Source organism: Trypanosoma cruzi, assembly GCF_000209065.1.
Source record: "Trypanosoma cruzi strain CL Brener chromosome Unknown tcruzi_1047053507445, whole genome shotgun sequence".
NCBI lineage: Eukaryota > Euglenozoa > Kinetoplastea > Trypanosomatida > Trypanosomatidae > Trypanosoma > Trypanosoma cruzi.
Window position 1 is genome coordinate 1 of NW_919767.1, and position 12,086 is coordinate 12,086.

Here is a 12,086-nt window from a genome sequence, read left to right on the forward strand (position 1 = left end):
GGCCGTCCGGAACCGCAGCTGGCAGACACGCGTCACCGTGGCCACCAGCTGCGCACACACACTCACAGCCAATGATGCTGCTCGTCCTCGCTGCGAAGCACACGGCGTCCACAGTGCACGCACCGCAGTCCAGCACCCTCACGGGGGCTCCAATATTGAGGTCGACTCCGTAATTCGTCACAGGAGAGCCCATTGCCTCGTTGCACATGCCGTAGATGATCGGGCGCGTGTCGGATGGTGGTGACCAGTTGCTTGTCATGTGTGCGATGGTTGACGAGTACGAGCCATACGTGAAGTTGTTGTCAAGTATCGACCACACACTCCGATCGTGGAACGCCACTCCGTTCTCGTTGACCACGTACACAACGTAGGCGGTGCGGAACTCGTTGTTGCGGTGCACCAGCCAGCCGCCGCCAGTCACAGTCAACGTGGCTGCCGTGAGCATGGCGAAGCCAAGACGGAACGTGCTGAACACAATCTGCAGCACGCTGCCACCATCCACCGCAACGTCCTCAAACACACACGCGCCTTCGTAGAAGCCAATGCTCGGCGCACTCCACGAGCTGTTCTGTATGGAGAACACGGAGCCGCCGCTGACACGCAGGTCCGACGCAAAAGCGTACATCACGTGCATCTGCGACACGACAGCACAGTTGTCCATGTAGAAGACGCTGGACAGGTTCACAACAAAGCCGCGCTCCACGACGATAGCAGCGCACGAGCCCCCGCCACACACCAGCGTAGACCGCGTCATAACAAAACGCGTCGACAGAAGCCGGACGCCGTCCAGAACAAGCGCGGGGCCGTACCGGGATTCCTCGTGGCCAGGTGTCGTCGGCACGTACTGCGACCCACCAACCGTCGCGCGCAGCGTTGAGTTCGCCAGCAGCACACTCGAGTTCGGCGGCATCGTGCCCTGCAGCACAATCGTGCCCTCCAGCGACGTCACATTCGTCATGTTGACGAGGGCGTGAGGCATCGGGCGCGCCGTGCTCTCGCTGAGGCCGCCAATCCGCAGCTGCGCACCGCCCGCAAGCACGCAGTGGCGCAGCGTCACGTTCAGCGCGTCAGCGAACGCGTCCATCGAGCGCAGGTCCACCGCCACAGTGATCGGCCCGCTGAGCACCACCGAGTCGAAGCACGCCGTCGCCCGCCCGCCGCCAACCGTCACCGACTCCGTCAGCGTCACGCCACTCACGCAGCCCTGCGCACCGCCACCACCGCCACCGACCCTCGCAGGCGGCACGTCGAACGGCAGGCATGCCTCGCCCACACCGCCGGCACGGCAGCTGCACGCGCAGTCAGAGAACGACGCAGTCAGCGCATCGAAGCACGCCAGCGCAGCCGCACAGCCGTCGCACGGCACCACGCTCACGGAGGGCAAACCGGCCAAGCGATATTCGCCGCTGCTCTGCAGCACCCGGCCACCAGCACGGTTGCACTGCACCGACACGGCGCCGCTCGTGATCGCCGGCTCGGAGACAAGCGTCGCGCCAGTGGCAGTGCAGCGCGCAATCGACACGGCGCCGCCGCTCAGCGTCACCCCCGACAGCGACGCCACTGACGACGCCGCGCCCACCGCCCACACGTCGTGCAGGTCCAGCCACCCGCCGCCACCGACTGTCCCACCGTCGCAGCGCACCAGCGACGACGCGACAGACCCCTCGACGCCCACGAAGCGCAGTACTGAGTCGGACACCGCGAGGCGCCCGCCAAGCACAATGCCACCGCCGCTGCTCACTACCGACACGTTCGTCACTGAGAACACCGAGTGGCTCCGCAGACTGAGACGCGACGAGGACGCCACATGCATCGCGAACGCGGTCGGACCACCCGACGCCTCCAGCAACACGCCGTCAAGCACCACCGCGCTCGACAGCAGGTCCACGCCGCCGCCAACGTGAACCGCCGACCCGCCCGCGTGCAACGACCTCAGCACAGTGCTGCTCACACGCAGCTGCGTCTGCAACAGCGACGTCGCGTGCAGCACAAGCGGCGACGCCACCGCGTCCGTCAGCCCGCTCAGCTGCGAGTAGCGCATCGGTCCCGGCGTCACAATCGTCGAGTCACGGACCGACACGTTCGTGTGTGCCGGCAGGTTGTGCACAAACACAAGCGAGCAGTAGCCGCCGGACAGCCCGCTCACGCTCACCTCCAGGCTCCGGTCACTCGCCGGCTCGCCGCTGTAGCCCCGCACGTAGAGCTGCGCACCGCCGTCGCACACGCAGTTCCTCAGTTCAATGCGCAGTGTGCCGGGAAGCATCGCCGCAACGTCGAACACCACAGCCACGCCGTTCGTGATGGACACGCCGTCCATCAGCACCGTGTCCACGGCGCGGCCAACCGTGATGGCTCTGTCCACCGTACCGCCCCGCAGTCGCAACACCACCGCATGCACCGCGGGCATCCACGCCGCCACCGCAACCAGCGCCAACACAACGACCAGCGCCGCACGCACAGCCGCAATGGCCCTGCGCCGCACACGGTGCCGGCTGCGCGGACACGCACCCACAAAAGACCACATCCACAGACACAAACACATATCAACAGGGCTTTCGTGGTGTGTCGCACTCGTCCCGTCGAACGTAACTCCTGTCCAACAAATCCCTTCCTACAGATGGCAAATTCAGATACACAATTCCGCCAGATCGTTATCCCACTGCTGCTAATCCTAATAAAGCAATTAATCCCTAATAGCTTGAAACGATAGTTGTGCTGGTCAATACAAAAGTATCTCTAACTGCTTGGTCAAAAAAGGAAGAGGAAGCAACAATAGTAACCAAGCACAGTGGCACGCAGAGACATCCGGTCACAGACAGTCCCCACCAAAGCACAAACACCGACGAAAAAAGCACAGACGCAACCACGCCGTTAACACCATCGCCCTCCCACCGCCCACGCAGCCTCACACAACCACCATGCAGAGTGGTAAGATCCCAGAAAAAAGACACATGGCCATTGGCACCGCTCTTGCAACCAAATGCCTCTACCACAGAGCAGTCCCAATGCAGTGAAAGACACACAAGTGCCGAGACACCCACGTGGCAGCGTTACAACCGGCGGCCATCAAGCGCGTCCGAGGATGTAATGGTGACACGGGAGAGGAGTGGAGGACTCGCCGTTCGCCAGCACTCAAGGTGGCGTTCCTCCCTCACGTGGGTCGGCATTGCACAACAAACAGCGGCACCATACGCGCAAACGGCACACAGACGAAGGACGAATGAAGAGGTACAGTGGCGGCACTCAGACACGGGGGACAAGGGTCCACGTCAATCGTGCTGTCGGTGCCTTCCCTCTCCACCGGGCACCACTCCACCAACGCTTTCGCCCGCCTCCTCCCCACCAACACAGCAAGGGCGCAACAGCGGAAGATGCGACACGTGCGAAGAGCACGCAGCCACAGAATCCCACTGCTGCCGCCATGGCCAAACAAGGTCGGCTGCAAGGCGCAAAAAGAAGGGTAAACAACCCATCAAACGCTTTAGCATCACGCGGAAGCACCGCAACCGACACACAAGGCGAAACACCATGAAGCGTGCACCAAAACCAAAGCTCCTCCAACAAATTCATCGTGAAGCAAAAAAAAATATTATGCAGGCGCAAAAAAAAGCCACAAAAACTATTTTAAAACATGCCAGTGCAGTGTCAATAAATGGTCGTGGTGCGCAGCAGCTGTGGCATCGCACCCTTCCCTCATCAAACGGCACCGCACCACAACGCACCGTGACGACAGCGTGCAATGACGACGATTGAGTAGCACACAAAAAGCGGCATAAAAGTTTCATCCCGTACTCGCTCAAATTTATGCTCTCAGTATGTACTGCCAACAGCACAGGGAAGGACACGGAAGGGGACTGTCCCATCCATCCACCTTCCGCCCACAAAAGGCCCTCTCCATCCTCCTCCTCGCCACGCCCTGGGTGCCGCGCAATGCCGTCAAGCAAAGCCACGTGTATGGAAGTCCCCAATGCGCGGGACGGTGCTGGCAGCCACCCACGCTCACTCTCCCGCACACATCCTCTCCCACAACTTTCCCACACAAAGGAACAAAGACATGGAGAAGAGAAACACGCCGCACAACGCACGCATACGCACCGCCATCCACGTCGCAGCGCAAGATAAAGTCATTCGCACAAAACACCCACGACCGCAACGAGAGGGACGGAGCGCACCCAAGCCCGCGGCGCTGTCCTTTACTTCCCTCCGCCCCGACGGATAGGCATTACGCCTCACAGCAGGTTGTGGCGAGTGGCGCCATACACCCACAGTGAGGCACGACGCACATCATCTTCTCCCCTCCAAGTGTACTCAGCAGGCCGGGGCACAGCGTCCAGTCAATCTCCTGCCATCGCAAAGGCAAACACAAACAATCGTCGTCGCGGACCATCGGTGCCTCCAACAGGGAAAAAAAAAAGAAAAAGAAATAGGGGCATGTCAACAGCACAGCCAGCAGAGAGACACTAAAAGGGACACGGAGAAACAGAGCGGCAGTGGACACGGCACAAAAAAAAGCCGCAGACATTTACCAAAAGAAAAGAAAAAAGAAACGGAATAAAAAAATAAAACAAAGTAACAAAAACAAAATTGGACTGTTCCACCAGCCCACACAACATCCCTCACGTTTCGTGCGGCGTCCAGCCTGTTCCTCCAACCCTCCTTTCGTGCATTCCGTGGGACGCGCAGCCGCGGAGCCGGCACTGCGTGTGGGTAACAGAAGCAAACAAGAGGGGGAGACACGTCACTCATGACAGCGTGCAGCAACCAAAGATTAAAGAACAGAATAAATAAATCAAAGAGCCCGCGAGTAACGCGGCACACAATCTCCGTGAGGAGTCGCAATTCCACACTCTGCGGCTCAGAAGAAAGCCACAAGTGCACACAGTCCCAGAAGAAGCAGCAACACCCGAGAGACGCACACACGTGCAGTGCTGTCACCACCTAAATCATGCAGGATCAATTTCGCGTCGTTAATCAGGGCGAGGCGGTCGTCTAGGCTCATACTGCCATCGGATGCTGAGTGATTGGTTTCTGGAACGGAAGTGTCATTTGTAGCGGCAGTGCGTGGACGCAATTCGTCCGTAACATTCTCAGCACTCGATTCACTGCCCGCAAGAACACGGACAGACTGAGAGTCTGCCGGCTGTGCAGTTGGAGACTCTTCAACGTCCGCCAAGGAAGTCGTCAGCTGTGTGGCCGTCTGCAGTGTAGCTGCCGGCTGTGTGTCTTCCTGCGTTGTGGCCTCCCGCGTTGCAGCTGCCAGCTGTGCAACGTCCAGCTGTCTGACCTTCTGCTTTTTCTTCCTCCGTCGCTGTGACTTTCACCTCAGTGTGCAGTTCTTCGGCAGCCAGATGTCGAATAGGAACTGTCCCGGCGTTGAGGTTTGCTGAGGTCATCACCAAACAGCGCGTCGTTGTGCAGAAGGACATCAGCCACCGTCACATGGCTGCCCTCTTCATCTTCCTTATCGCCCGCACCAAAGAAGAAGTGTGAGATTCTGTGTGAAACAAACTTATCAGCATTACGGAGCCTAGCCACTTCCTCGGCACCCAGTTTCTCGTCATCCGTCTCGTATATTCTTCTCCCATTAGCGTACACGAACCATTCTTCAGCGCCATTCTTTTGCACCGTCACTCGAATTGCTGTGTTTGTTCCCCAATTACCAACACCACCAGACGGCTTCACAAAAAACTCCACCTTGTGAAGTGTGAGGTTCCAATTTCCTTCACTCGTCCACGAGAGCTGAAAGAGCGCCGTGCCGTCTTTGTCGTTCAGCCTTGCACCCATCAAACTAATGGGGCTGCTGCCTGCCTCCGGCACCTCGTGGATGGCCACCGTCGCCGAAAGAGTGAACTCGTTGTTTGTAAAGCAGTACGGCACAGTCTGCCCCATGCTGACAACAGGCCACTGCGCCTCTGCTCCCTTGAGCGCCACACCGCTCTCCGTGCTAGTCACTCCGCTCCTCACTGCGGCATTCACGCCGAGGTACTCGTCCTTCCATGCAGTCCCAACCAGTGCGCTGGACAAAAAAGCAACCAGCCCTTCAGTGGTAACTCCCAAGGCGTTGTCCAATTCTTTCCGTATCTCCGCCGCAGACTTTATCCGCTCCAGCTGCTCAGTCAGGCGCATGGCGACAAGACTGTATGGCCCTTCACCATTCCTCGTCGCGTACAGTAAAATCAGCCCTCTCACTTTTCACCAGCAGAGAACTGTCGGCAGCGTCATCTTCACGAGATATCGGCCCAACATCATGCACACGTGCATTGTCCGACACCCAAAGCTGAAGCCGACCTTCTCCACTTCCATTTTCCTTCGCGGCATACACCGGCGTGACCACGAGCATCGCCTCCCTTCCCTCAATGGTTGCGGTGGTAAATCCACTCTTGACGCCGTACCCTGTTCGACCACGTCAGCTGCCCCACACACGATTAATTGACTCAACATATGAATGCCAAGCCGCCCATTCCAAGTGGACCTGTAAACGTTTTTTTTTCTTCTCTTACCAATCGTAGTAACTACACCTCAATTGTGCAGCTCTGGTAAGCGTACGCTGGAATTCAGCAGCAAGGATAACCTTACTCCGCGGGCAGCCATGTAAATGGCTCCAACATCTGCCCTTCCGGCCCGTAAAACTAAGTAACAACTACTCATCGGGTTTGAAGCATGAGCAGCAGGCACTTAGCTTCCTCTCTAGTAAGAGTACTAGACCCTGGCACCACGTTGAGGTGGCCGGCTGAGCCAGGGACCTGTAAACGTCATATTAGCCTCCATCACAATGAGCCATCATGAAGGGTCCGTTTTACTCCCACCCCACAATGGCTGGATCCCTGCAGCCCTTACCAGGCGTCTCGAGTGAAAGCTCCCATTTCTTCTCTGACGGGATAAGACGCATAGACAGCAAAACGCGCCGTCCATCCTTGTCGTTGGCCTGCATGGGAAACATAGGCGTACCGTCATTCATCATAAAACCCGAGCCTCCGCCACCCACAAACTCGGTCAATAAGTAAGAATCTCCTATGGCTTGAGGCTCCACTGCATGCGTCTCATTCCATCTGATTTTCTTCTTTCCACCCTCATCAGTGAGAGTTCCCTTCACGAGTAAAGGGCTCCGCTCATTCTTACCTTGAATCTGCTGCTCTGCACGGCTGTAGTTTCCCAGGAGCATGTAGACACTGTCCTCAATTACAATTGTCGTTGGTCGCGTTATGCCGTTTCTGGTGCTGATGCCCCCAGACCCTTCCTTTAGAAGATATGCGCCAAAGTTACTCGCACCCGCCGTCGAGATATCCGTTGGACCAGCAACACCACCTAAACCAAGGTACTTTGACGCAACCCCAGTAAAGCTGGCGCCGCTGCAGTTGCCTCCATCCCTGCAATCGGCCTCAGAAATAGCAAATACATGACCCTGCACCTCAACGAGGCTGGGACCACGAAGCGAGCCATATTTACCACCAGCGTTAGAAACATCCTCCCACTCGACAAGCTTTCCCCATTTCATCCCTTACAATGCTTCAACTGTATCCCTTACGTTACCCTCAACAGCGGCTGCAGCTCCACCAGTGTTGCAGCACACCACCATCACGACGACGGGCGGCAGCACCGCGGAAGTAAACACACGCCGGGACGTGTTGGGCCTCTGCTGCTCACTCTCTCTTCCTTCCCTCCTCCTTCCACTGGATCCGGTCACGCGGCGATGGTTGTGTGTGCGGGGTGCCTTCACTGCAGCAGCAACACGTGAGAGCATATAAATATGTGTGTGTGGGCAATGTGTGCTGTTGTTGGTCCTTTCAGAGCCTTCGAATTTCACAGTACCAGTTCGCGCTTGGTATTAATTTCCTTCTTGGAGGGGAGCAGCATACAAAAGCGGCAGAAAGACAACACAAAAGCACTACACGCCGTCAGCCCTCACAGAGAACCACCACATCACCTTCCACGGATCATTTATTCCCCAGCGCCTCTCAACAGAATACAAAAAAAAAGAAAAACAAGTGAACAGCCTCCCATTAGGCGACTTCAGGCCATTGTCCTGTAAATGAGGCAACGACAGGGGCCACGTGCACGGTGAGGAACACAAGAGCTGCATTGCAACGACACGGCTGCGTGACGCCCCGTTGAGAGTATCGATACAGAGCAGCAAATCGCCTGCAGGAAGAGTTGCTTCTCCCGCTGAGCAGAGAGAAAAAAAGGCCTCAGCGCCCCAAAAATGTAAGGCCGCCTGCATCTCCTCGCGGCACCTGCAAGCTCTGCAGGCACAAAAATGCACATGACGCTCTGCTGCACGCATGGCGACCGTCGCATCCTTCACAATGGCAACCGCATCCTGTCGCACCACACGTGGTTGTCGACGCGCAAAGTCTCCGTCTCCATTCCTCCCTTCACTCTCCCTGAGAACTCATCGGTGGCCGTGGCACACCCACCGACATGTCAGAAATCACTCGTTTTCCTTTTTCGCACATCGCACAGCAGCACCAGAAAACCCGTTTCATCCCACCCATCCGTGGGCCTACTTCAAGAAACCTTTCCGTTTCTGCCATCCGCCAAATCGGATGCTGCCTTTTTCGGAAAAACATTTATGTTCACTGTAAAGTAAAAATTGCTTGGATTTGGGCCAAATACTCATGATCACAACGTGAGTATCGATCAACATGTGCTTCACACCCAGCCAGTGTGATGAATTACGTCCTTGTGTAATTCAGTTGGGAATAGAGGCCTCACACATCCCACGCAAAAATAGACATGATCCCTAATTATAGAGCGCACAACCTTTTTGAAGAAAGCGTTTCTCCCGGTGCGGCGAGTACTTCATGTGGTCTCATGCGTTCAATACAAAGAAGAAAAAAAAAATGGCATAAGAGAGATTAATTGATACATCCGTAATGAACAAAATAGAACAGTCAAAGAGAGTAAAAATATATCTTTAAATCGCATGCTCCATTTACCTTGCAAGCAGGTGCAAAGCAAAAAAGCGGAGACAACATGATAGATAACGTGCTGGCACAAATTATCCATCACAACAATAACAGCAGGCCGGTATAAATGCGTTTCCTATACGATAAATACGATAGCGATACTCAACAAAAACAACTAAAAAAAAAAAAAAAAGAAATACTAAACAAAAACCTAACGACTAAAGCTAGTAAAATACGGCTCGGGTGAATTCCCGCAGGCACAATTATGTTCCTCATTAATATAAACGCCTGATGAGTTGCATTTCTCTATAGAAGGCAATGGAACCCGTTCACCATTCGGTGTAAACACCCAGTATAGCCCTTTGGAATCAGGTGGCCCAGGAACCCAGTCGTCCTTGAGGGGGTTACGATGTAGAAAATAATCCATCGAATGAACGCCCCGCTCTGACTTCAAACAGGTAGGCATACTGTTTTCCTCTCGTTCAGCGCGGAACGGCAAAATGGTATTTTGTCGTATTATTGTCTCCGATGTCTCACGTTTCCTTCTTTCCCGATTTTGTCGGTAGACCTCCAGGCGGTTCGCTGCGGCAATTGCGCCAGGTGTCATACTAGGCCCCCGTGCACGGCTGCAAGCCAGCTCCTTCATCATACTCATTCGGTGAATGAGGTTCATCGATCCCTCCGTACTTACCGAGACATTCTTTAACGAGTGAAGAGAAAAATCTTCACGCGCCTTGATAAAACCTGCAGGCCCGAGCAACGAAGGTGACCGTCGCAAAGGTGAATTTAGGGAGGTTTTGGAGCGAAATTCCACCAAATTCGTTTCCATTTCAAGGAGTAACCTTTGGTGATTGGCAAGGGCTTGCGATAAAATCTTCTGCTTATGCAGGTACTCTTCAAGTTTCTTCCTATCTCCGACACCATTTAACCCAGTAATTGCTTTCCCTTTTGCAATTTCATTACGCCGGCACATTAGCGTGTACTCTCGTGTCAGTTGTGCCTTGGCCGCAAAAATACCTTTTGTGCGTTCCTCATGCCGTCGTATTTCCCTCACAAGTCGTTTATCTTCCAGCACATTCTGCCAAAGCTGCTGTGCAGCCTCACGAACTGCATTGAATCGCCGTTTCTCTTCTTCACGGGCTAAAAAGAGTGCCTCCTCCTCCAAGAGCATCCGTTCCTCCTCTTCGAGTGCCAGGCGTTCCTTTTCCCTTCGTAAAGCATCCTGCTCATTCTGAGAAAGAGACTCAAGTAGTTCCATGATGGAATAATTGTATGAACGCTCAAAATTTATTCGAGCATCCCTCTCCTTTTTTTGCAAAAGCAAAATCATGCGGCGATCAGTGATGGACTTTCGTGCTAACCACAGCTTCTCCACATGTAACCACTCATTATCCCAGGACTTGCACCAGTCGGAAAAGGCATCTTTCTCCTCCTTCGCGAGAGATACTCGGGCCAACAATTCCGATAAAATAAGGTCGTAAAGGGTACAAAACATGTTAAACGTTGTGCTCTCTTCTTGTGTCGTTATGCGACGGTGCGTATCTTCTGCAGCCAAAAAATCCAATTGCTGTTTATTCGCAACCTGCATAAGCCACGCCGCCAGATGTCTTTTTATTTGCATGTATCCATGCTCAAAACTCGATCGCCGCTCCATCGATTCCTCCACTTCCACGTCATCGCGTGCATTCTCCTCCAGCGTGAGTAACCTCGTGCCCTCATAGAGATATTGACGAGAAATCAGTTCAGCCTCCTCAATGTCACAACGGGTTTGACTCTCCACCTCGGCAAACGTGTGTTGTTCCACCACATACTGCTCTTCCCGTCGTTTTAATAAAAGTTGGATGATGCCATCCTTTTCCTCCTTTGCATTGCCGAATAAACTCCGGTGCTCCGCACGCTCGTTTTCCCCCAATGCGATACGAGCTTCCATCTCGTCCTTTTGAACAAGAAGAATCACCCGAAACGCGTTTAAAAGATACTGCTCCTTCTCACGTAATTCAAGCAGCCTCATCTGCAACTGCGAACGATGCGAGAACACAGCCGCAGTAATGATCTGATGTTGGCGACGAAGATAGTGTACATGAAGCGTTCTGCAGGAAAAAATGCATCGAGCAGCGGCTTGGATCATGAGCATACAACCGTTCTGAGCCGCACGCACAATAGAAGCGAGATACTGTGAAATCTCCAACTTCAGAAAGACTTTGGTCCTTCCCACTTGTGCCTGAGCATTGGAGTTCACACCGGCACGTCTTAGAATCTCCCGGATCTTCTCTTCCTCTGTGTCATGGGGATGAAACGGTACCTGAAACTCCGTCAGTTTCATATTGAGATTCTGACAATATTTGGATGCCATGGGATGCAATTTCGTCATCAAAACCTTGTGCGCCCGCAGAAACTCTGCAAAAGGGAGGCGAACCGAGAACGAGTTTTGGCGAATTTTAATCGTTTCAAGAACTCCAGCGGAACGCATCTGCGTCATGACTTCATTGCCATTAAACATACGAGGTTTTTTAGTACTGTGTGGTTTGATGCATCGTATCCAATGGGGGTGGGTGCCGTTAATTTCTGTCATGAGCTGGACCAGTTGATTTTTAAAAAACGATCCAACAGTGGATTTCACAGCCAATCCGGAGTCCGAAGTTTTACTGGAAAGAAGCGATGCCACAAATGAAATTGTACTGGACCGTATGGCACATTTAAGGACCTCCTTCGTTGCATCACAGTTTTTGACACGAAACCCCTCCACGTTGTACGTGACATCACCCGCGTAGTGCCGAATAACAAATGAACTTCGATCGGTCTTGAGACGTAAAAAGTTTGGATGCCCCCCTTTACCGTCCAGCAGTCGTCCTCCGTACAAATCGCAGACCTTTTCGCGAAATGTCAAGTCACTTCCCTTCGCCAAGGACGACTCCTCATCGAGAAGATGCAAAATAGACATTTTGTTTGTTGTCTTCGATGAACCACCCGGACCACAGCCGGAGAAGTCAACGCCACAAATAAGATCAAGACAGGGCTGATTATCGTAAAAGAGAACACCCTCCGTGTTAATTCCCTCTTTATGGCACTCTTCTATATCTCGTGTAAATATGATGCTGTTGTAATGATTCTGCAGCGTTTCATTTGCCAAATTAATGCACAACTGCTCAAATGAATTCCCGCTAGAAAAGTTTTCAAAGC

General features: G+C 53.9%; 2 protein-coding genes and 2 pseudogenes across 2 annotated transcripts, besides 8 other annotated features; all 4 read right to left on the reverse strand.

Moving 5' to 3' along the window:
* On the reverse strand, positions 1-2,542 carry Tc00.1047053507445.9 (dispersed gene family protein 1 (DGF-1), putative; the record flags this gene model as incomplete). Its single annotated transcript, XM_801937.1, has 1 exon — positions 1-2,542. A coding segment is annotated over one exon (2,542 nt), but the record flags the coding sequence as incomplete, so codon positions are not given.
* Positions 1-7,115: a sequence feature (areas not merged during assembly with more than two copies in the genome that could not be assigned to a particular haplotype).
* Positions 4,528-4,584: a sequence feature (A-rich).
* Positions 5,158-6,480, reverse strand: Tc00.1047053507445.20 (annotated as a pseudogene).
* Positions 6,483-6,741: a mobile genetic element.
* Positions 6,743-7,741, reverse strand: Tc00.1047053507445.30 (annotated as a pseudogene).
* Positions 7,116-8,076: a sequence feature (heterozygous, Esmeraldo-like haplotype).
* Positions 8,077-10,405: a sequence feature (haploid, Esmeraldo-like haplotype).
* Tc00.1047053507445.50 (myosin heavy chain, putative) lies at positions 9,118-12,086 on the reverse strand (the record flags this gene model as incomplete). The annotated part of the gene is made up of 1 exon (XM_801936.1): positions 9,118-12,086. A coding segment is annotated over one exon (2,969 nt), but the record flags the coding sequence as incomplete, so codon positions are not given.
* Positions 10,406-11,637: a sequence feature (heterozygous, non-Esmeraldo-like haplotype).
* Positions 11,638-11,912: a sequence feature (areas merged during assembly that could not be assigned to a particular haplotype. This can correspond to areas where the two haplotypes were merged or to regions with more than two copies in the genome that were merged during assembly.).
* Positions 11,913-12,086: a sequence feature (heterozygous, Esmeraldo-like haplotype).